We start from the raw sequence: 26,256 nt of genomic DNA, 5'->3' as shown, positions 1-26,256 counted from the left end.
TGGTGGTGTTTCTTTAGCCAAGCCCAAAACAATTCTGGTTCAAGAACCAAGCATCTGACCGGTTTGATCCTGAATCAGAACCGAGATTTAGTTATACAACCATTAAGAGTCAAGAACCAAACAGAAAATAACTATAAACAGGTATTTGTTTTAAAAGATTTGGTTATAAAAAATAATAATTTTGGAAGCAGAGATCCTTAACAGTTAGAACACTCCTGTCATTGGCTCCAAAACTATAAACCAGTACCAAACCAACAAAGAACCAGTACATCTTAGTTTGGTCCAATCCAGTTTGAACCGTTGCACATCCCTGCCTAAGGTTGGAGGCACGTGTGTTTTTCTATACTAATCTCCACCCAAAACATGGGATGATATTGAAGCTATTGTAGGGTCTGGAAGGGTGGGATGTAGGCATACCTTACCTCCATACCTAAGGGTAGAGAGGTCGCTTCCAAAGAGACCCCTAGCTCCAAAGAGATAACAGACAAACAAACAAAGCACAAAATGTAGAAACGGGAAGCTACCAATACCAAAAGGGGTAGAGAAAAGAAATATTTAGACAGATATAACCTAATACACAACACATAGACATGCAAAGACCACCTAAGCTGCGTGGACCTAGGTCCCTAGCTCCAAAACTAAGACACGTCAATACCCTCACCTAAAAGTCCTTAACCTTAATCCTACGCCTCCAAGACCTCTTATCCTGAACCATGTCCTCAGAGAGAGTGCAACTCTAGCAAATCCTGCCTAATACGCTCTTCTCAAGTCAATTTGGATCTGCCTCTACTCTTTCTGCTTTCTACATCAAACCTAATTCAGTTACAGAAACTAATAGTTGATTCCTAAACTCCATCCAAACATTGTTCTTCAAATTCAAAAGTTTGCAACCAACTCCAAACACCATATTAGTAAAATATCATCAAAAAATCATTACAGCATCACATACCAGGAACCTAACGAGCTAGATTAATCAAACTAACATAGAATTACTACATTTTGGTTCAGTCCAGTCCAGTTTTGAATCGTTGCACATCCCAGCCTGAAAAAGGCTTGTGTGTTTTTTTTGTACAGATCTTCACCCAAAACAAGGGGTGACGCTAAAGACACTTAAAAGTGTACACAAGGTCTGTTGTCAGATCATACAGGTTGTATGATATCATAGGGGTCATATGACACGGGCAAAAATTGGTCATACGGGCCATATAACTTTGTCAATGATAACATCAGTTATTTCTGTGACAGTCAAAACACGTTATGCCTACTGTATGATTTGACGAACACCACCTCATATGAGTCATCATACAACTCATATCACCATTTTTCGCATGTCATAAAACCCATATGACACCATATGACTCTTATAACACGTCAATGATGCTTGGAATTTGGATAGTGTGTTGGTGGTGTTTCTTTAGCCAAGCCCAAAACAATTCTGGTTCAAGAACCAAGCATCTGACCAGTTTGATCCCGAACCAGAACCAGAACCAGAACTGAGATTTAGTTATACAACCATTAAGAGTCAAGAACCAAACCGAAAATAGCTGGGCCGTTATGCACCTCAAGAGGTATGGGATTGGCTTCCTGTAATCAAGAGGTATGGGATTGGTTTCCAGTAAAACATCTGATAATTCCATACAACAATTAAAAAACCGATCAAAATACCAAAAAAAAAAAAAAAATCAAAACAAAAAAAAGAAGGCGCTTGTTTCTCAAACAAGTTCAAAACCCGAATATATCCTTTCAAAATTGAACTAAATGAAACAATAAACATATAAGAATACTTCAGCTTCAAGAAGCAAGTGATTCATTTGAAGAAAGTAACTTCACCCTCTTGGTAAGATCTCTCATAACATCTATAATTACCGATTTCTTTTGGATTCTAAACTGTAGAGCCAGTTCCATCGAGGTAGAAACGTCATTTTTAAGTAAAGTTTCATCTTCCATTATCTTTGTGGGAAAGTGACTGAGTGCTATTACACACAATGCGAGTAGTGTACGAAGAACGGCTGTTTCATTTGCTAATCCAAGAGGAGCTTTGACCGAGAGCGATTTGAGCGTGTTTAGATCGTGTTTTTGTACTGCTTCAGCATCGTTTGTCAGGAGTGCTCTCAAGGCAGCTAATAATCGGCCTTCTACTACTTCGGGTCCACCTAGAGTTACCTAAAGGATAAAAAAATTACCAAGAAAAAAAATAAAAACAAATGGATTTGCATTACTCGTTAAAATATCAAAATACCTTCCAATAAAATAAGAAAGAGTAGATTACTATTTTGGTCCCTCTGGTTTAGTCAGTTTAACCCTTTCAGCCTTAAAAGAAATCTTTTGACATATCAGATCTCCTGAAGTTGCATTTTATAACAGTTTTGGCCCCTAACACCAACTCTTTTACTTTTTTAAGATGCACGGTTTTCAAAATGGTTTATAAAACAAATGCTTTTAAGATCCACGTTTATAAAAATAAATTGTGTATTTAAAATGTATTTTATTCAATAATTATCGTAAAAATAACGAATAATAAAAAAATTACATAAATAGTCTTTTAAATATTAAAAGAACTTTCTAAGTTACATAAACAACCCTTATGGTCTTTAACCGGAAAAAAGTAACAGAGTTAGTGTTAGGGGCTAAAACCATTACAAGATGCAAAAAAATATGTCAAAAGATTCCTTTTTGGGCTGAAAGAGTTAAACTCGCTAAACCACAAGGGTCAAAATAGTAATTTACTCAATAAGAAATTATAAACTAAATGCCATTTTTTTAAACTCACTAAACCACAGGGGTCAAAAACTCAAAATAGTAATTTACTCAACAAGAAATTATAAACTAAATGCCATTTTTTAGAAAAATGAAAGAAGATAACGATACCTTGAGAAGAGCTTGATCACCGTCCAAATTCAATCCTGACAGTATTTGTTGCTGCCAAGGAGCCGGTGAAGAAAAATTAGGGTTTGAAACACCAGCTGCCATGCTGGCAGCATCGAAAAGACCTCCGTCATACTTAAGTTCAATACAATCATAAGGATTTGATGGCACCACAAACCCATAATCTAGAAGAAAAAAATCATTGTTCAAGCAACCATAGTTAAGCGTCATATGTTCACGCTCTTTGATATTCATCCCCGCAACAACCTACAAAGAATGAAGCATCAAATTCAAATATTCCATACAAAAAAAGATACGGTTTTATCCTTCATTAAACGGTGACGTTAAGTTTTTGGACGAAACTGGCATTTTCAAGAATGCCAGGGACATAAATGGTGCAAATTTAAATTTGGCCTGGACTGGCATAATTGGACAAACCACAGGGACAGAAATGGCAGTTAACTCTAGGTTAAAAAAAAAAAAAAAAAAAAAAAAAAAAAAGAGAGAACATCGGAACAAAGTAAAATACGTGCCTTTACTAGCATCTTTGGATCTCCGGAACCTTGTTCTTGAACAATTTCGGCATTTGGATTGAAGCTATGATTGCACATATCAATAAGAGGAAGCATCATTGGAACATCTCCACTGTTTCCATTTTGAAGAGCTTTCCCGTGTAACCGGAAAGCTCTAGAAGAAACAGCTGACATGGCCCACCCTAACGAAGATGCATCTACATCTCGCCCTCCAAAAGGATGGTCTTCAAATTTCACATCTTCGACTTCACGTCTCACTTCTTTCTCAAAATCAAGAAGAAAACGACATCTCTTATTCACCTATATGCATAGGATCGGTTGAATAATCAATAGAACACACCATCTAATACATTATTCATCAAAATAGTGCGAAGGTACCTGGTAAAGGAGGGGTGCATATTGCAAGTTTTTAATATCATCACCCGAAAAGAAAATGGGAACGGTAAAAGTTTCCGGAAGATTGCTGATATAAGGCCACCAAAAGGAACCCGTCTTTGCTCTTTCTTGAAGAAGTTTTAATCCCAATCTCATAGCCCATAGTTCCTCTGCCAAACGCTCCACATGTCCAGTTTTATACCATTTATTCACAACTCAAAATAGCCTAGTTTATGCAAGATAGAGTTACTAACCTATGATGGTAAAAACAAACCAGTTTGGACAAGAAAGTTTTTAAACTAAAACTGAGTTACTCATCAATAATAAAACTAACATAGATCCCGTCAATCTTTTTCTTTTTTGTAAAAAGACCGATAACTGCATGCGCCTTTGACTACATAGGTTGGGACCGGTCCACCAAGGTAATATTAGTTACAATCATGTGGCCAAAGCAAAGCAGTGTTGTAAGAATCGCTAGGCGCTAGTAGGACGGTGTGGTACCGACTAGCGATTAATCTAGATTAATAGGGATTAATCGGAATTAATCCCTATTAAGATTTTTATATGTAATTTTTAGTTACATATATACACATACATTTTTATGTGTAGTTTTTTAAAGTAGACATGTTTTAACCCCTTAGTGGCCCATTTTTTTAAGTAATTGGAAGGAATTTATAAGGTTTGGTCGAAATTTGGCCGGCGTCTGGCCAAAATAGGACCGCCTAGCGATTAATCAGCCATTAATCGGTGAACCTCAAATTAGTGATCAATCGTAGATTAACCGGAGATTAGTCGGGATTTTTACAACCATGAAGCAAAGAATGCACACTAACCTCTCCCGCAATTTATCATTATTCATACATTTTTACATCAAATCAATATGCATATATCAATAACATCATATACACTTTCTCATGTTCCTTTAAAATCCCAAAGTGATAACACATATTGACATATTATAGACTATTTCAAGCATATATAGTGACAACTTTGGCCAACCTAAATGACTAAATTTATGTTACCTAACAAGCAATTTATACATTCATTCATCAATTACTAGACATACACAACTGCGAGCCATTACCCATTTGTTGGACATAAAACCTAATTCGGTTTATTTGTAACATCCGGCCTCTCGTACCCGTCCTAGTACTACTCCCAAGTCCCACCTTAGCACGTAGGGGTGCAATCAAGCCAAGCTCAAGCTCAAGCTGGCTCGATTCGAGCTTTGTTTTTAAAGCTCGAGTTTGGCTCGTTTAATATTTATTAATTAATTTATATTAATTATTATCATTATTTTATATATAATTTAGTTTTCATAATATTATAAAAATGATTTATTGTTATTTGAATGTATATTTAATTAATAAAATTATATAAATATTGGGCTCGTTTAGGCTCGCGAGCCGGCTCGAGCTGTATAAGCGAAGCTGGAGCTCGTTTCCAAAACGAGCTTGTTTTTAGGCTCAGGCTCGAGCTCGTTTCGAGCTTTTTTTCGAGCCGAGCTCGAGTAGCTCGCGAGTAGCTTTTCCACTACGCCCAAGGGTGGGGTGTCTTCCGCTACGCATGGTCTTATTAACTTTTCCAAAAAGTCATAAGTTGTTTGAAAAGCTAAGCCAAACATGGCCTAAATAGTGGGCTCGTTTAGGCTCGCGAGCTGGCTCAAGCTCAATAAGCGAAGCTCGGGCTCGTTTCCTAAACGAGCTTGTTGTTTTTTCGAGCCGAGCTCTAGTAGCTCGCGAGTAGCTTGGCTCATTTGCACCCCTGTTAGCAAGCTTAACTGTGCCAATGCGCCCAAAACGCGATGGTGATCTAAGAAACATGACATTTTTTATGAATCAAAATGCCGATATGAGATGTTACAATGACCATGTTAATCTTCTATGTATGACTTACATAATTCAGTTACAAAACTCAATAGTTAAATCCTAAACTCCTATCCAAACATTGTTCTTCAAATTCAAAACAACCAACTACAAAAAAAAACCATCACATACCCGGAACATAACGAGCAAGATTCACCAAACCAACACAGGCTTCATCTCCACCACCAGACTCAACTACCGGAAACCTCAACGGTACATGCTCCGGGAGCCCAATTAGTTGAGACCCTTTGGGTATTTCTTCAGAAGCAACCAATCCAAGCCCATAGGGACCAGATTCAGCAATTCGGACAGATGGGTGTACGAACCCACCTTCTCTTCTCACCCATTTGATTAAATCCGGTGGGTTTGGAACCAACCGCGGCGTTGCAGCGGCGGAGCAGGTTAACCGGCGGTGGAAAGTTAACACCTTTGTGGTGGTTGTTGAGTTTATGGTGGCTGTTAAGAGTGTCTTGGTGGTTGTAAAGTTCATCAAAGTCGACATTTTTTTGGGGTTTGGAGCATTGGTGAGTGAGTTTGAGCTTCAAATTGGATGGTTTGGGTTGGGAAAGAAATAGAGTTTTGGGGAAATGTCAAGGACCACCTTAGGGTTTTCAATATGTACATGTTTAGTCCTTGTTCTAATCTATAGTGAGTATAAACTAAGGGTGTTAAAAAAACTCGAAATTTGATTCGAATGGAATTTGAATTCGGTTATCTGAGTTTAGTAATCGAGTCTGAATAAAATAAGAATTTACTTCGAATGGATTTGATTCGAAATTCGAATTATGCATTCTACTTTTGTTATATCTATACACATACGCAAAACTACAAAAGGTCCTCTAACATTTAAAGTTCTAATATTTGTGTTGTTGCATAATCTGTGACAACAGCTTAATAGTTTAATTATTTAGTCTTTGGATGTTTTGTATTAGGCTTAGCATTATTGGTTAGGGAGTTTATTATTGTAATGGGCTTGGAGAATGGCCAAAGCCCAGTCCAAAGCCCAGCATGCAAACATGGGTATATAAGCATGTTGTGCATTAGGAGAAAAAAGAGTGGATAAGAGGAAAAGAGAGTCTTAGAGAGAGATCTATATAGAGTGGCTAAGGTGTTGTTTGTTTTTGCAGACAAAAATTGTCTACAGTCTGATTTCAGCTGATTTTATGTCTGCAACTGAAGATGTGGTCTGAAGGTCTGCAAACTGAAAATATAATACTGTTTGTTTTATAAACTAACTGGATATCGTCTGTATAACATAAAAAAAAAACCATAATACAACCACCACCTCCACCTCCACCACCACTACACTGTCCAAACCACCAGCACCACCACTCAAATCCGCCGAAAAAAAAAAACGAATCTGGCCAAATTATCAAGATTCTACATCACATAATTCTCTCAATCAAGCTCTTAATTTTGGCTACATAGTCATTTCATCAAACAGTTGGTGGGCACCCATAAAAAACTGAATTGTAAACAACATACACAACGAAATCCAACAATTTGAAACAAAAACATTTGATGTAAATCTGCTGAAAATAACACAAGAATTTAAAAAAATGATACCCTAAAAGTCAAATCAAAGCTTGATGATAGAAATTTCTTTACCGGAAGATTCGAAGAAGTTTCAGTGCCTGCAAAAGAATAGTAACGTTCTTAGAGCTCTTGAGTTCCGCCGAATTCTGCCCTCCACAACCAAAATCGTTTTTCCGGCGAAATACCTTTTTCCGGCCAGATTCGTTTTTCCGGAGGGTTTGAGTGGTCGTTGCTGGGGTGGTGGTGGGTTGAAGGTGACGGTGGAGGTGGGTTGAAGGTGACGGTGGATGTGGGTTGAAGGTGGAGGTAGAGGTGATGGTGGTGCTGGGTTTTAAAGAGGGAGAGAGAGAGTGGAGGAAGATAAATGTTGGGTTTTGAAGATCTGTGGGTTTGTGAAGATTTTAGGTATAAGCTTTTTTTTTAAGCTGCAAAAATCACTTTTCAGATCTTTTTTAGAAAAAAAACAAACAGTCTTCAAGGCCTTATGTCTGCCCGCCTGCAGACATAGGCTCCTTGCAGATGTTTTAAGCAAAAACAAACAGCCCCTAAGAGAACTCATGGGTCTTGAATTGATTGTAAACATTGGTGTTGGATAATCAATAGAAGACCGGATTGAAAGTATTTTTGCATCGTGCTCTTCTTCTACTCGTTTCTGCATAAATCTGATCTAGAGGATTCCGCACTCTAGGTTGGATCGACAATTCTGTGAAGCTCCATACGGATTAGGCGACTTACAATTTGGGCCTCCTAAGACTGCGGGGTATGGGGCGGGAGTTTGGGCGTGGGTAGCAGGAAAACGCCCAAGCCACCACCCCGGGTGGGCATGGGTTTCGGCGTGGCCCTTGGGGCATGGGTTTCAAGCCGGGCGTGGGGCGGATTGGCCATCCTAGTTGGCTGAATATCATTGGCTCACCCGCCACGTCATAGCGGGCCATCCCAAAAGTTTTGAATGTTTAAATTAAAACCGTTGGCTTGGCCAAGCGGTCACCCCAACCGGTCACCCAAACCCCAACATCCTCTATAAATACCCCCAAACCCCAACCGGGTGGTCCATCCCAACCCCCACCGTGGTCCCAAAAATTCGACAAAACCCACCCGCTACCCCAGCCGGTCACCACAAACCCAACATCCCACGAACCCGCTATGGCATCCTGGACCCACCACGAAGAACTTGCCCTAGTCACAAGCGTCGTTGACGCTATGAAGGGGCGGCCACCGGGCCAAACCAAATATTGGCCGGAAGCTTTCGCGGCCTACCGACTAAACGTCGGTAACGACCGCCACAACATGAACGCGTGCCAACATAAATGGCGCGAGCTACGTCCCAAGCTCGACCGTTTCAAGGCTTACTACGAAGCCGTTCCCGGGGGCGAGTTAAGCCACGAGGACCGGGTGGCGGTGGCGAACATAGAGTTTCGCGGTAAGGAAAAAAAGGCGTTCGACAAGATGGACCTTTTTGAAATTTATTTAACGCTTTAGGTTTCTTATTTTGTAATTTTTAGGTTTATGTAATTTTATAAATAATGAAGTTGTATGTTTTTTTTTATAAATGTTTGTGTGATTTTTTTAAATTTTGTATATATTTTTTTTTATAAACTACCCTGCCACGCGGTGCACCCAACCCACGCCCCACCATACCCCGCGGACACGTACCAGGCAGTGGGGGGGGGGGGGGGCTCCCATTCCACGTGTCATCACCCGCCCCAACCCACCCCAAACCCAAGCCCCACCATACCCCGCAGTCTAATATTTAACATTTAACATTTAACATTTAACATCAAATTTAATTATCAACGCAATAAACAGTTAGCCTAATAACACTAAATGTAATTCACTATATTTGACAACCATCGTTGAAGAACAATAAGTAGTTCAAAAGTTTATGTATTTGATTTCGAGCTAATTTAGTTTGATACTTTGTTTAATTTCAAGAATATTTAAACTTTATTGTGTTTTTACTTTCTAATCAGATTAACTAATTGGACTAATCAATCATTAAAATTTTGAAGTTGGATTCGAACTCAAATCAAATTCAATAGTCGAATTCGAATAAGCATCAAAATTTAAAAGTCAATAGAAAATAAGTAATTGAATTTGAACTCAACTTCAAAATTTTAAAATTTTGTATAATTTGGTTCGATCAATTCGAGTATTTAAAACCGATTCATTAAACACGTTGAGTAAAAACCTTGGTGTCATGAACTATACTTTTAATATTTTATTTATTGTTTTTGTAAATTTCAATTTTTGTATCGTTATTATAGTTAATTAATTTTTAGATTTTTTGTTTTTCTCTTATAACTTTTTAATATAATGTTTTATAAAACTACTAAGTTATAGACCCACGTGTTACATTGGTTTGAGGATATAAAATGCAAGGCTTTAAGATAATCAAGTTGATCGAGTTCTTTGGGAAAAAAAAGTATTTTAAATTTATGTAAACTTGAATGACCTTTTTAAAATAAATATGTTATTGTTGAGGTTGATTGTGTTTGAAGGATATAACGATTATAAATCTTGAATTATTTTTTATATTTCATATTATTTCTTGCATCACAAATAATAACTATAAATTTTGATATAAATACATATAACCCTAATATGAACTATACATACAAAATTAAAGAAAAATTAGCAATCCACACCGCGTAAAATAAGGGTAATTTTATTTACACTCAACTTTTTTCTATTTGCACCAAGTGATGTGACATTAATAAGTACATATTTATGTTTTTCTTTTATAACTTCCAATATATAACGTCTTATTTAAAAACGAATATGGTTTTGCGATGTGTTTATTTTTATATATGTTTTGATATAAATTTTATAAAAAAACGGAATATAAAATTTGGGTTATTGGATTTTATCACTTCCAACTATCGGCATTAGGCCGTTGCCACCCCCACCTAATACTTTGACACTCGGCACCCCTAACTTGAATTTTAGTTTTCGCTGGCACCACTTAGTTAAATCTTGGCTAACTCAGTTAGGTTTTTTTATCCTACGTGGCCAATTCTTGATGACTTGGCATGATTTATCCTACGTGGCTAATGTGTATATATTATTTGTATAAAGAAAAAATAATCTGTCTCTCTACCTCTCTTTCTCTCTCTACCATTCATTATCATCCTCAACAGTCAACAACTTAATCCACTTCCTCAATCTTTGGTCCCGCACCACCGGCTGAAGGACCGTCCTCATCCATATCGCCATCCATATCCGGCCCACCAGCACCGCCCTGATACATCTTTGCAATAATCGGGTTGCATATCCCTTCAAGCTCCTTCAGCTTGTCCTCAAACTCGTCAACCTCCGCTAACTGATTCCCATCGAGCCACTGGATCGCCGTCTCCACAACATCCTCTACTTTCTTTGGTTCGTGTTCTTTCACCCTCGTAAATCTGGATCAAGACCCCATGTTGATTATCCGAATAGGTCGAGAACACCTACTCTTTCTTGGTGGGAATGGTGGTGTTTTGTGGGATTAACACCGTCATAACACCACCCTCGTAAACCTGGATCAAAACCCCAGGCTGATTATCAAGGTTGATGCTCTTGCAAAGCTCTTTCCCGTTGAAGAAAAATCAAGGCAACAACTGTTGAACTTTGGGGATGCGAGTGGAACCGCCAACAAGAACCACATCATGAACATTGCTTTTATCCATCTTGGCATCTCTCAGACACTTCTCCACCGGCTCAATTTGGGGAAATTAGTCGAGGAAATTAGTCTGATTTAAACTTAATTTGGGGACAAGGAAATTAGGGCTCATATGGAATCTAATTTGGCTGAGATGTCGAGGGGAGATGTAATACCCCGAAATTTAAAAAAGCATTATATTAGCATTATATAAAGTATAAAATAAACGAGAATGAGCTAACTAGGAATAAATAACCTAGTTAGTTAATTGTCCCGTTTTAAAGCATGATTGAATTGAAAATGCCAAAGATATAAACTAAATAAAAGTGGAGGGGCCTATGTTATTAAAATCTAAACTTATATTATTAAGTTTAGTAAAAATAAAAACCAAATACAGCATTTAGGTGCCTGGTTCGATCAAAGCAGGAGAAGGGCGACCCCCACTCTCAAAACCCTAACAACTCACTAATCTCTCAAATTGAAGGCTCAAACCAAGTTAAAATCGAAAATCGAGCATAGATTACTGATCCCCATTGCAAGGGGGTTGTAAGGTATGTAAAATTTGATGTTAATTCACTGTTTGAAATTCTCATGAAATTGGGAAATCCGAAATTTGATGTTGCCATGTTTGCTACTTAGATAGAATAGAGATGATATAGTGTCTAGGAGTAAAAACCTAGACAATAACATGTGAAATCATGCCTAAGTTCTGGAAATTTCATGAGTGCATTGAAGGTCATTCATGGGTTTTGTGAGAAAATGATGAACACTAGGGTGTAGAATGCTAATCTAGTGTAAATGGATGCATAGCAACTGATTTCTGAAAATATGATGTGTAATTCTATATGTAATAGCTCAATTGATGTTAATCAAGGCTATGTAGCGAGCCATGAATTAGAAAATAAAAGATGTAAAATTATGCCCGTTAAGTGTTTGTAAAAATGCCCCAAAGAAGGCTAAAAATTGAAATTTAAAGTTAAAACGCATGATTGTGATGATTTGGCAAATTATGCGATATGTGATTGAAAAGGAGTTCTAAACGAATCGTGATTGAACTCTATAGAGAAAGATACCGGAGCGTCGAGTGGACAAGCCGGTGGCGATTTGCGATTGAAGGGTGTGCGCTAAAGGTATGTAACTTGACCCGTTACATTAAGTGAATTGCTATTTAATTATGTATGGTTACATTGTAGAATAAAGTTGTGTTGATTGTAGCGATCATGTTCGTTACTTAAATCCGTAGGTTAAGAATTGGTTTGTAGTCGTTTGGTAGTCATCAAAATGGAGGATTCCGTAGATGAGCCAAACGGGTCGAATAATGGTGTACATGTAACACCCTAACACGTTATAACTGAAAAGACGCAGCGGAAATTCGTTCCATAAAAATTTCTTTCATTAAAAACGTTTTGACCTACTAGCAAGTTCATTATGAGACACTTTCTTACATTATATGCATCTTTTATACTCATTTACATAACAAAAGCATAACTTATAACTATCAATTTACATAGTCAAGTATTCCCGTACAATCTGACTTGTGACTCGGTCTTTGATCGCTACTCCTTGTGATGAAAATCTGTGATTCGTACTACCTGCACCCACCACATACAATCGAAACATTAGCATACATTATATACAAACAAGATTCTTAATCGTGTAGTCTCGATTTGTTCTATCCACATATTCTTTCCATCCGTTATCTTTCTAGATGTAGTCATTCCATCCGGGTGCCTAATCCTTAGCGAACCTCGATGGAGTACCTGCACCACATTTCATTCTCGAGGCACACTGTTAATAACGTCAATACTTAAGTGTATTGAAACCACGTATGCATTACATACATAACTACGTACATACATACCTACACACATTCATACATACATACATTACTTCATACAAACATACCTGCTCACATACTTACATTCATACAAACATTACGGCGTACAAACATACCTACTTACATGTTTACATACATACATACATACATTACTACATACAAACATACCTACTCACATACTTACTTACATGCATACATACATACATTACTACGTACAAACATACCTACTCACATACTTACTTACATGCATACATACATACATTACTACGTACAAACATACCTACTCACATATTTACATACATGCATACATTACGGCGTACAACTTACCTACTTAGGTGCTTACATACATACATACATACATTAATACCTACAAGCATACCTACTCACATACTTAATTCATTACCCCGCGTACACGCTCACACATTCCGAACTGAATCACATGTCATAAATGCTTTTAAAATATCTTTCAGATATATTTCGGATCTTAAAAGTGAGTTTCATACTCATTCGTAACTTACCAAGCCATTTGGTAGGGTTAAGGAACATTATAAAGACTTAACGAGGCTTGGAATGGGTTCACGGGGTCCGAGTTCGAGGAAAAACGAAGAAATTACATAAACAATACATTTGCATCAGACCTCCACCGTAAGCTACGGTGGCTACCGTAGCTTACGGTGGCCCCAAATGCTTACGGTAGTTCTAGTCTGCCTTACGGCAGAAATAAATGCCCAGTTCCCACCGTAGCTTACGGTGGCACCGTAAGCTACGGTGGTGCCCAGATCAGCTCCCATCTTTCACACTAAAACTCGCATAACTTGCTCGTTTTTGATTCGTTTTACCCGATTCTTTTTCCTACGCGACCGTAATTTAATTCTCTATCACGTAGAGTAAAAATCCAATATATGGACTACCTAACTTTATGACTTATAAGCCTTCGGCTTATTACCCTTTTACCAAATTTTGACCCGTTCATGCATATATCAACATAACTTGTTTCCAATTGTCCGTAAAACCTTTCCCTACATTTTAGACTAAGAATCCTTGCCTCGGGTCCACATTCTTAACGAATTTCATTACCGCTACCTTACTTATACATAATTATTCAACCCGTTTAGTCCCACAAACTATCTTCGACTATCTAGATTAATACTTATCTTAATACCTTCAATCATTCCATACCATACATGACTTCCCTTCATTTATAACAAGAAGGTTCTTATGTATACTAAGAAGTGAGTTGGATATCACTTACCTTGTGCGCCCAAGTTCAAGCATAGGTTCCATGCTTCCTTTTGACCCGTTAGCCTCCATACTTGAGCCCGTAGACATGCTATCCATCCTTACATAACCATACATTGATACCCTTGTTAGTAAACAAGGCCACACATAGCATCAATCACGATAAATCTATGCTCAATAATTGACTTTCATTAGTGGATTTCTTGCAACTCATAGCATAGATTAACAATGAGATCCTTTTTACTCGCATAATATAAACATGCCATTACATATCTTGCTATGAATATACCGTGCATCACTTTGACTTCCTAGACCGTACATTTATGATAAGAGATCCACCTTACAACATTCCTACCATTGTTGACTTTCCATAAGGTCAACCATCAAGCATTTCAATTTTCAAACTTAGAGACACATTCATTCACAAATTAACATGTTAGACCATAGTCATTATGCCATCTACGCTTCATACTCATTTTGTAGGACATATTTGGTCGCATAATCAAATAGTTACATATACATATATACATACCATTCCGTTCATAACAACATCTTCATAGTTAACGTCAATATCATTTAAGTTTACTCTTTTCTAGAATTCTCATTCGTTCTATAACTATTCTTAAGTCGAAACTAATATAATCAGACAATCCGTATATATTCATCACATCATTCAAGCGTATAGTACGGATTTCACATATTATTGTCGTTTAGGCATTTCATCAAACACCTTGTGTGCGTACTAACATCTAAGCTTAATGTACAACTAATTCATGCATATCCTTCTAACCTCATTCATAATTCACCAAAATCAATTACTAATCATCATGTATCATACCAAATGAACATTGAACATAACATCATCATATTCCTATACTTTCATCTAACAATAATTCATCATACCCACATAATACATCATTCTTTCAACAAGAATTAAACATAAATGGTGATTCAAGTCATCATCCTCACCATAACAAACGGGTTTCGCATCTAAACTTCAAATTAACACAAACCTTACATAACCCATGTTCTATATGATGTTTCTAACCCTTATACATAATCAATTTCATATTATCTCACGGATTAGAGCATAACCCACTTCACCCATGATCACCAATCTTAAATTTAAAACATACCTTATGATCTCCTCATGTTGGTGATCATTAATCCATGCTCGGTTATAGATTTAAGCATCATTTAGCCTTTCAATTTGGATGATCTTTCATGTTTAGGGTTTGGAGTTCTTGAGAGCTCCTGAAGCTTCACGAACACACACGTATGTGTGTTTGTGTGTGTGTGTGTTGATCTTTTAATTAGTAAACAACTTTCATTTGTTCCACTTTAGCCCCTCGGGTTTTCCTTTAAAACATAACTAACACTACCTTTCATTACTTAATACTTTTGACCATACCCTTAACTAGGTTAAATAGCCTAGTTATTTATTTCATGACGTGTCATAAAGGAACATCCGACAAATATTAACATTCAGATTTTGGGGCGTTACAGTACATTGTAGTGTTAATATCTTAAGTAGATAGCGATGGCGATAATGATCACAAGAGCATGAAGCCATAGGTTTGGTAATGAAGTGCCGGTGATAATAAGCCCCGGAAGTTGGGTAACAAGCGCCTTAGGTTTACTAATTAAAAAGGGTAAGAAAAATATGTGTAACTTGAAAGGGGCGAATAATGCATAAGTGACTTTTATTCGTTCGGCCCGTAAATCTAATTTTCGGTATAACAAATATGATAGACACGTCGGTAATGAATTTACAGACGTATAGCAAAAAGAATCACCTAAAACGGACAACCGAGCGAAAAGTTATGGTCATTTTAAGTCAAAAATCTGAATTTTCCGGAACTGGCAGCAAATGCAGGACACAGAACTAAACCTGCTGGAAAACGTACTCCCCCGCGCCACGCAGGGGAGACACAATGAACTGACGCAACACGCGGGGGCTCCCGCGCCACGCGACAAAGCGAGCGGATCCTGCCGCGACACGCGACAGGACCAGTTTTGAAATTTTATTTTATTTTTCATATTTCGATGTCGGAACTCGATTATATGCATTGAATCAATGTCAAAACTAACGTTTTTAGTGGTTTTGACCCTAGGTGACAATGGGGATCTTATGGATGGCGATCAAGCGGATTTTGAAGAACCGAACACACTTTAGAAGCTTTCGCGATATCTAACTTAAATAGACAATGTTTTGGAATGTAACCAATTTGCTAAACAACTTATGAATGTTTAAATTAGTCGCTAGTTGACTAATGTTTGCTACTGTAGGATCGTTCGTTGACCTGTTTGAGTCGTTCAGAGAAGTTCGTATCCGAATTAAGAGGCGGAAACTAATAATTCGGTGCTATTCAAGCTGTATTCACTTTAGTCCTGCTGTTTTATTGATATCAAACGCGATTACACGATCAGACAGCACTTCGGCAGAGTACCGGAACAATACACCATCAACTATGTGTTTTAGAACCGCTCATGTGGACCTATATATAGACTTTCTGGCCCGCTCATACGTACATGTACGTATGAGCGGTCCAACCAATGACAGAAAAGCGGTCCAAGTATTGACACATGAGCGATCCAGATATAACAATGACACAAAAGCGGTCCTAGACTAGTGACTAATAAGCGATCCATATACAACTTGCATTTCTAGGTATCCATGTCATTTCCGATCTGTTCAATCTTCAAGACTCGATGTAAGACGTAGTCAGCAGACGTAAGTGCACTAACAGACTCCCCCTCGGATGTTGACGGAGTCTTCATAGAGTCTTCGCACACGACTATCTACAATCTTCATCAGTCGACAATCTGCCTCTGAAATATCTGTCATTTCAAGAATCCTCGTTTTCTATCTTTAAACTCCCAACTCTTCTTTCTCAGCCGTTGACATGGTGTCTTCAGACTCCCCCTCTCACACAGCTGGGATCGTAGTCTGGAATTCAAACTTTCACTGGTTCTAAGATTGTTAACAGGCTCCCATCAGGTTCAAGATCGTAACCTGGCACTTTAACACCTGTACCTGCACAATCTCTACCTAACCATAAGTTTCTACAAAGATTAAAACTTCTCAACAATTTAAAACTATGTTGAACCAAAACAATAATGATTTTGCATTCAAGAAATGATTACTGGTTCTTATCAAAACAACTTTATCATCTACACAAACATTCCCCAAACCAGTTCTTCAAGTTTAGCACTTTGAATTTCGAAAATCAGCATCTCAACACCAGTTGTCGAAAATCTTTTTGATTTTTCAAAATTTATGCTAAAACACACTGAAAATCTTTTTGAATTTTCTGAATGAAATTAAATGCAGAAATTGAAATATTTACAAACAATATTTTTGTGAGTTTGTGCAAGAGGATCATATCAGTTATGAAACATATCGCAAACACCGTTAAGCTTCTAATCGTTTTAAGTTCTAAACAATTTACCTAGATTGTCAGTATGTTTGTCCACTTAAATTTTCACACAGATTTCAATTGATTCGAGATACGATATTAATGTTTTAGAGACTTAAACTTAATTGTGTATCACTCCACTTGAATATACTCCCGTATCCAGATCCCAAATATTCAGTCTTACAGGTGAGTATACCACAGATGATATCTGTAAAGGGGTAGATGCGAAACCGTGAGAGCTCAGGTCAGAACTTCCGTTCAGCAGAGAGATGACGGCTCGACTTTTGGTGGGTCTCCTTTAGAGGATCTTTTGTTACAACAGCAAAGATTACCAATTTTATTGTTTAATCAGTTTGCTGAGGGCGGCGCTTATGTTTCAAAGCTTTTTGCAGAAAGTATTATTCGGGGACTAGGTCAGTATTTCCATACAACAGAAGTCCCGGAATAATACCCCAGATATCACTGAGCATAAAGACCTAGTATCTCAGAATATGGGACCTTTCAAACAAGATTTCGGGGGTTACCCATATATTCAAGAATAGTTACCCACGAATTAAGTAAGTTTGATTTAGGTTTATATCTCGTTTCAATTTACTAAATGTGCGAAAATCTACTGACACATCCACAGTAAGATTGTTTATCACATTTTGACTTTACAATTCTTTAGCGTGCTGTGATAGTTCACTGATGTACTATCATTTCCTCTTTTATGCAACAAATACTCATTTTTCAATTTTATCATGTTTTTGGCTTTTTCAAATTTTCTGATGTTTTTGGATTTTCTAAAAATTCTTACTCCCCCTAAAATTCAAATACATCTAAAGAAAATTGAAAACAAACTGTACAGAACATGACAACTGATATTGAAACACTTCAATTCTCCATCCGTTTGGCTTAAACAATCAGAACTCCCCCTCACAACAAACTATTTTCCCATAATGATTTCAAAACACTTAAGTTTGTTTTAATCAGAATGGTTTTTCCGGAAAATAAGTTTCGTTGTTTTTACCTTTTGTAAAAAATGGGGCAAAATCATCACATTGTTTACCAAATTCTTGAATGATAATTAAATCAGGTCCAATTCAATGACCTTGATTTAACCACTTGTAAGATCTACACCAATCACTACCATACAACCACTTGTAGGTTTAGCAATTAAGCTTATCAAACCTGTTTTTCAACCAATTACCATCTTTTGGTTGAATTTTCAAAGTGCCGATTCCTACTCCTCGCTTACAAACCTGGGAGTTCCGGCAAGTCCTGCAACTTCTCAAACACAGATTTAGAAAGATGCCGATTCATGATCCACAATACCATCTCGGGATCTCCGGCAAGTCAGGTTTTCATTCTTGAAAAAATATATCCACCCAAGCCTGACCTTCCTTGGGCGTAACCTCATCGTTCTCCTCGTTCCTTTCAACCGACTTGTAAACCCATCCTTTGGACGCATAAAAATCTTGAATGCTTTGGGCCTTACCACTGACCATTTTTCCAAAGATGCGTTTTACATTTCCGTTGAAAGTTTTTTCAACATCAATTTTCTTCTTGTCAGAATAAAACTGATTTGAAATTTCAACTTTTCCGATGTTAGATTTGTAATTTTTAGCACTTAGTGGCGGAAAATTCACATCGTCCACTTTCGAAACTTTCTTTTCAACCTTTTTCTCAACACGTGGCTCCTCTGATTTTATGGAATCAGATTCATCACCAGATTTTTTACCTGAACCTTTTACAACCCATTTCTGATTTGTAGCATTGTCTATTCTTTTGGAAGCACTCTTTGAAGATTCTCCTTTTTCATAAGTCGAATTCTCAAAGCCTGTGAACTTCCGGGTTGACAGTTCAGTCTTTTCAACAACTTTTTCTTTCATTTTTCTTGAGACTTCTTGTTTTGGTCGAAATGTCTTTGGACAATCTTTTGCAACATGACCCACAGCTTTACACTGAAAACAAGATCTCTTTTCAACCTTCTTCGAGTCTTCCTTCTTCTTCATGTCCTCTTGCTTCTTAGCAAGGAATTCTTGATTCGTTTGATTTCTGAAAGATTTTTCTTTTTCAGCTTCTGTAGTTTTTCCTGCAACAAACATTGTTTTTGGTTTATAAATTTTTTCATTTTTATAGTTTTCATGTGGAACAAAACCAAGACCTTTCTTTTTGTAATTACGATTATGGTTTGGTTTTTGTTGAAAACTGTAACCACAATTGTAACCCATTTTCTTATTGATTCTCTGTTGATCTCTTGAAGTGTATTGTTTAGGTTTTCCATTAAGATTAAAATCTTTTATTTCAGAAATATTAATTTCTGTTATTTTGAAAACCTTGTGAATCATTTCAAGTCTGACACTTCTTATTGGAAAACTTTCGTCAGAATATAATTTGTCAGAACCTTTCAAAGTATATGCCACTTTGACCAATTCATCATTCAAATTAGATTTCGAAAGTAAAAATTCTTTATCATAAACCCGTTTGTCCTTTTTATTTGTCGGCTTTGACGTATTTGACCCAGACTTTGACTCGGGTCTGGACTCCGGTTTTCGCTTCTCATTGTCATCGCTGTCTAACACCTGATCGACCATACTTTTTATCAACTTTGACTCATGATCAGTGTCTGATGACGTATATGTGACATCAATACTTTCTGGTAAGTTATCCGACGACCCAGACTCCCATTTCAAATTGATCGCTTTATTGACTCTTTCTGAATTTGGATTTCGAGGTGAATATCCATTTTCGACCGGGGGCGGACATCTATTGTAGTATACACTCGGTTTCTTACCAGAAGCTTTCAATTTTTCTTCTTCATTTGTCACACACTTTTCTTCATCCGATGTCTGCTCTTCTTTGAACATCTTCAAATCTTTCACCACCGGATAAATTCTGTCAACAACAAAAGTAGAACATGAGTAACTATCTAATAATTTCTTAACTTTCTCAGTTTCTATCTTTTGTGTTGCCAACTCAAGCTCGAGATCTGCACATTTCTTAATGTTATAGTTCGCCGTATCAAGCTGTCTCAGATAAGCTATTTTCAAAGTATTCATAGCTTCAGCTTGTTCACCATCAGAATCTGTATATTTGTTAATTTCTTTGTTCATTGTATCATACGATTCCTTCAACTTGTGAATATTGTGTAACAGCTCATTGTTCTGCTTAATCAGCGAATCACAGTTCATGCATTTTTCTTGGACCATGACCGGTTCAGCATCCACTTTAATCTCAAATTCAGGAACTTCTTTCACTGTCCTGCTTGAATTTAAAAAGTGAGCTCTTCTCAATTTCTCAGCTTTTGCTTCTTCCTTCAATCTCTCTTCCTCTTCTTCCTCCTCTCTGATCTTTCTTCGTCTCTCTTCAGCAGCTTCCATGACTTTCCTGCATCTTTCTGCACATTTTAGATCATAAGCATTAGCAAAGAAAGCATGAGAAGTATTTTTGGCCATAAAGTCTTGATCTGTACAGAAATCATCCCAAGTAAATCCTTCAGCCAACTTCTCGTCATTTTGTTCAGCTAAACACACTTTGCTTTCTTTCGGAAGATACTTTTCCCAGGTAAAATTATCATATTTTCCCTGACTAACAACACATGCCTTTTTATCAACCACATCTCTCCCATGCGCCGTTGTGCCTGATGCTGCTGTGCTGGTTGAGTGATTTGATGATAGATGGCCTTCTTGTGATAATCATTGTTTCCGAAAGGATTCTGGGCACCGGTAGCTTCACGGTTTTTGCATTCTCTCTTGAAATGCCTCTTTTCCCTGCAACGAAAACATGTAACTTTAGATTTATCAAAACCTAAAGTTGAAACGTTTGCATCACGAAAATCATCACGGCCAGTAATTTGTTTAAACTTCTCAGCGCGTCTCATCACACTCGCCATACACCATTTTATATCCATCAATTCCATTTCCTCAGCATCAATTTGATCGTAATCCTCTTTCGTGAGCATTGGATTACCGATCTTTCCTGCAACAAAACAACTATAAGATTCTAAAATCATCCCTAACAAAGACATTTGATTTTTTGCAATATCTTCAGTGTAGTCTTGATCATTTTCAAGGCTTAACACAATGTTACACTGAAGTTTTCTACCATTCTTTGTTACAGAGATGTTAGGATCGAAAGATGAGAATCTTGTGCTGTTGCTTGATCCTTGAGATGTCTTCTTTTCAGGAGAGTCTTTGACACTGTAAGCAGTTTCGATCTTAGGAGAGAATTTTGTTGAATCAGTAGCACCATGCTTGTAGTACAAACTGATATCCTGTTCTCCATCGTAATTCTTCATCCTAGCGATCTTTCTCTGCTCCATCTCCTGAGCTTCCAAATGCTTTATGAAGTCTCTTAGTTTCATCTTTTTATATTCCACTTTGTTGGACTTCAGCATCATCAAAAATGTTCCCCATATTTCATATGGAAGCGCATCTGCAAGTTTTTCAATTAACTCATCAGTATCTTTCTTAATACCTAACTTTGTCATATTTCTCACCAAGTTACAATATCTATCAATAATTTGCTTGGTGGTTTCATTTTTCAATCCCCGAAACAAATCAAATTCCTTCTTCATAAGAGACATTTTGTTCTTTAACATATCGTCACTTCCCGTAAACTTTGCTTCCAATTCTGTCCAAATCGAATATGCAGTTCCGTCATGTTGAAGCAGTATCAAAATATCTTCTTTTATCGCTTGCTGAAGTAGACTCACCATCAGTTTTTCATCTCGATATTTCTTTTTGTCTGCAGTACTCATCTCTCTAAGTGTTAGCGGAGTACCATTCACAACATCGTCCTTTTTGGGTTTAACATATGGTTCCTCGGTGTGTTCCCACGCATCAAGATGATAGGCTTCTACCCAATTTCCGAATCGTTCCGACCACACGTTGTAATCATCAATATCCATGAGTTTCGGTGGTTTCTGAGACGTTCCGGTTTCATTTTCAATCAAAGCACTTTGAGTAATTGAGGCAGGGGTAGCAAAAGCGTTATAAAATTCAGTATCCATTGTTCAAATTGTTCACAATTTTACAATAGTTTCAAATCTTATATTTCTGTCCAAAAGAGCGAACCAACTATATGATAAATGTTTGAATAAGAGGTCCAAAATACAATGTTCTTTCGAGCGACCCAACAGATGTTCGTTCGAGCGGTTCACAAGGATTAGTTCGAGCGGTCCAACAATGTCACTAAAGGCGGTTCAAAAGCTTGTTCATTCGAGCGGTTCAGGCAATTTCAATTCAAGCGGTCCAGATAAACTGTACTAATGAGCGATCCAAATATGTTCGAATGAGCGATCCAAGCTTAGAATTTCGAGCGGTCCAACTAAAAAATGATCCTTGAAGCGGTCCAAACACGTAATTTGGAGCGGTCCAGATGCTGATGTCACCTTTTGCGCGAATCTGAAAAAGCAAATCACCTAAAAACAACTTTCTAGGTCGATTTTAGTTCTGAAAACTTCAAGGATTTGTTAATGCATGATTCCGAGTGCACTGTGTGATTTTGAGCTTGTTTTACCGTGAAAAATTTTGAAAAAGTGAAGAAAGTGTAGAAAATCAGAAAAATAGCAGCTAAAATGGCAAGAACTCCTCCTCCTGAGCTCTGATACCACTTGTAGGATCGTTCGTTGACCTGTTTGAGTCGTTCAGAGAAGTTCGTATCCGAATTAAGAGGCGGAAACTAATAATTCGGTGCTATTCAAGCTGTATTCACTTTAGTCCTGTTGTTTTATTGATATCAAACGCGATTACACGATCAGACAGCACTTCGGCAGAGTACCGAAACAATACACCATCAACTATGTGTTTTAGAACCGCTCATGTGGACCTATATATAGACTTTCTGGCCCGCTCATACGTACATGTACGTATGAGCGGTCCAACCAATGACAGAAAAGCGGTCCAAGTATTGACACATGAGCGATCCAGATATAACAATGACACAAAAGCGGTCCTAGACTAGTGACTAATAAGCGATCCATATACAACTTGCATTTCTAGGTATCCATGTCATTTCCGATCTGTTCAATCTTCAAGACTCGATGTAAGACGTAGTCAGCAGACGTAAGTGCACTAACAGCTACTTATGAACTTTATCTATGGAACTTATGTTATAAATCGAACGTCTTTTATGTAAAAATTGCATGAATTATTATTATATTCAAGTGGTAATTAGACGGGTGTTACAGGAGAGGTTGAGGATTTATAAAAATATGTTTTTCTTTTTAATCTGAATTAATAAAATATATATAAAAATCTTGAACTCATCATCATGCCACGTCATTCGCCACGTAATCATGTCCAACTCATCAGCTATGTGCCACGTAGGATAAGAAACAAACTGAGTTAAACAAGATTTAACTGAGTGGTGCCAGCACAAACTAAAATTCAAGTTGGGAGTGTCGGGTGTCAAAGTGTTAGTTGGGGGTGGCAACAGCCAAATGCAGATAGTTGGGAGTGATAAAATCCAATAACCCTAAAATTTTATAACGACTTATAAAACTTTAAATTTGATACGGCTTCATTTTTTATAAAATTTATATCAAAACGTAGATAAAAATAAGCAAATCGCAAAACCATATTTATTTTTTAATAAAACGTTATATATCGAAAATTATAATAGAAAAACACAATTATGTACTCATTAATGTCACATCATTTTGTGTAAATAATAAAAACACCAGAGTAGGACCTCTAAAATAATTAGAGCTAAACAAACTAAATTTACGCACATCATATGAGAAAGATCATATTTTTGTTAATATAAAACACAATTTTTTATAAACTTTTGGAAATAATAATATTCAAATCAAGTCATTAAACATAGATCCACTCATCATCATGACTTTAAACTCATCAAAACTAATCATACCATCCCCATCTTGGTCAACGCCGGCGATCATCTTCCGGCACTCTCCAACGGTACACTCCTCCCCCAAACTCCCCAACACCTTCTGCAACTCATCCGCCGTAATCGACCCGTTCTTATCGACATCAAAAACCAAAAACGCCTCCTTCAAATTCTCCAACAACTCATTCGAATCGACATCTTTCGTGTTCAACTCAATGAACTCTTTCAAATCTATAAACCCATCGCCATCTGCATCCACCTGCATGATCATATTCTCTAACTCTTCCGGTGTCGGCTGGTGACCCATGCTGCCCATGATCGAACCCAACTCGGATGATGAGATCTTCCCGTCACCGTTTACGTCGAATTTGTTGAACACTTGTTCTAGTTCTTGTTCATGGGATATGACCGGTGGTGTTGTGTTGTTTGTGGGATTTGTTTCGTCGGTTGTTTTGTGGTTTTTGATCTTCTTGGTTTTCCGATTGAAGAGATTCTTTAAACCCATGATGGATTGAAGATGAAAAGGAAGATCTGAGAGAGAAATCGATGGGTGGATCGATTGGTCTCTCGCTCTTCAAGTTGTATGGAATCATGAAAGTTGTATTTGTATAGGATTCACGGGAGTTGTGTGAATGTGAGCACACGTCCGTACAATCAAGAAATTGTAAATAAACTTAGGGTACATAGACATGTTGCCATGTTGGATATCTAAAGTGTATCTAAGTATTTTTATTTCATGTATTTTTTTTAATGTATTTTGATAAATTAGAGGGTGTTTGGGATTGGGTTTTGTAACAGGTAAGATGGGTGTTTATGGATCGGTTTGGTTGGTTTTGATGGAAATTTAAGGCTAGAGTGTTATCGAAGGTTTTTGGGGATGACAAACAAAACTAAACGGGTAAAATGGGTCAGTCCCACCAATCGGTTGTATTAAATGGATCAGTTTTGACGGTTTAATGATTCGAACCGACTCATTTACTTTCATAATCATTAGTTTGATTTATAATGCTTGTTTTGGTTTACAGAATAGGTGAAGATCCAAAGATTAAGGCCGAGGACTGTAATCTCGATTAGATCTTGTTGATGCGAAGATCTAAACCTGCAAGATGAACAAACCATTAGGCTCGCCGCAGAGATGGGAGGGCCCCTCTGTGACCACCCTCCGGCGTGAGGATAAGTATTTGATAGAAAGAGAAAGTAGGACGAAGATTTAGAAAATCGTACTTGGTTGTACTTGGTGGGGGTATTTATATTAGTCACTGTGATGACGTCATCCGGCAGGGCGCACCTATTGGTGGTGCGTCTGTTGGTGATTGGGGGACGAAGCTTCAGGATATGCGTCCCTTATGATTCGGTCCGGCCCCCATGAGAGAGGCCCGTCCTCGGCTATGTATCTTCAATAGGTTCCTACTTTTAAATCAAACCGGACTAAACCATTTAAACTACATGACCGTTAAAACAAAATCATTTGGATCTCAAAACGGCCAAAACTTAATGCTTAACTAAGCACATGATCAAACATTTAGAACGGGAAGTTACTTGTATTATACAAAAATCACATAATGGATTGCAATCATTGTTGTAAAGTCCTTGCAAATTTGCATTATTCTACGGATTTAATGTTAAAATGTAAAAATTAATTTTGTGTATGCATATTGAACCTTTTTATATTTGAAGTCAGACAAAATAAGTAAGGTGAAGTCACACAAAATAAGTATGGTGGCAAAGGTATAGGTTTGAAGGTTTTTAGTTCAAGTTCCATAGATAATTAAAAAATTGCCGCTCTAAGAAAATAAGTATGGGTGTATCACGAGAATGTAAATGTATACATCAAGTGTGGGTGGTATCAAGGGAAAATAATATAAAATGTATAAATTAAGATGATTAAAAATTTAAAACTACCTAAGGATCTAATGTAAAAATGTATAAATTAATTTTGGATGTGTATGTATATGTATAGTACCTTTTTTATTTGAAGTCAGATAAAATAGTAAGCTGTTATCAAGGGAAAATGGTTGTTTTTTTAAGAATGAATGTGGAATATCTGAAATAATTTATGGAATCTTTTATTTTGATTATTGAAATCGTACAATCGTATTTTGAATGCATATACATG

General features: G+C 37.2%; 3 protein-coding genes and 1 long non-coding RNA gene across 4 annotated transcripts; all 4 read right to left on the bottom strand.

The window, feature by feature from the left end:
• Window positions 1-1,581: 1,581 nt before the first annotated feature.
• Window positions 1,582-6,206, bottom strand: LOC110894353 (actin-histidine N-methyltransferase). The gene is made up of 5 exons (XM_022141565.2): window positions 5,771-6,206; window positions 3,777-3,943; window positions 3,399-3,698; window positions 2,869-3,132; window positions 1,582-2,163 (listed from the first exon to the last, which is right to left on the bottom strand). Exons 1-5 carry the CDS (start codon window positions 6,138-6,140, stop codon window positions 1,792-1,794), a joined length of 1,473 nt encoding a protein of 490 aa, XP_021997257.1. The 5' UTR covers window positions 6,141-6,206; the 3' UTR covers window positions 1,582-1,791.
• A 3,957-nt stretch (window positions 6,207-10,163) lies between these two features.
• Window positions 10,164-10,580, bottom strand: LOC110892584 (heat shock 70 kDa protein 2-like; the record flags this gene model as incomplete). The annotated part of the gene is made up of 1 exon (XM_022139741.2): window positions 10,164-10,580. A coding segment is annotated over one exon (261 nt), but the record flags the coding sequence as incomplete, so codon positions are not given.
• A 1,620-nt stretch (window positions 10,581-12,200) lies between these two features.
• LOC118484820 lies at window positions 12,201-15,064 on the bottom strand. Its single transcript, XR_004874558.1, has 3 exons — window positions 15,024-15,064; window positions 13,901-13,987; window positions 12,201-12,403 (listed from the first exon to the last, which is right to left on the bottom strand). It is a non-coding gene; the product is annotated as an uncharacterized LOC118484820 (long non-coding RNA).
• Window positions 15,065-23,927: 8,863 nt separating this feature from the next.
• Window positions 23,928-24,834, bottom strand: LOC110894354 (probable calcium-binding protein CML25). Its single transcript, XM_022141566.2, has one exon. It carries the CDS (start codon window positions 24,643-24,645, stop codon window positions 24,094-24,096), a length of 552 nt encoding a protein of 183 aa, XP_021997258.1. The 5' UTR covers window positions 24,646-24,834; the 3' UTR covers window positions 23,928-24,093.
• Window positions 24,835-26,256: the final 1,422 nt, after the last annotated feature.

Source organism: Helianthus annuus, chromosome 12, assembly GCF_002127325.2.
Source record: "Helianthus annuus cultivar XRQ/B chromosome 12, HanXRQr2.0-SUNRISE, whole genome shotgun sequence".
In the NCBI taxonomy this organism is placed as follows: Eukaryota; Viridiplantae; Streptophyta; class Magnoliopsida; order Asterales; family Asteraceae; genus Helianthus; species Helianthus annuus.
This window is presented reverse-complemented; position numbering and strand designations above follow the sequence as displayed.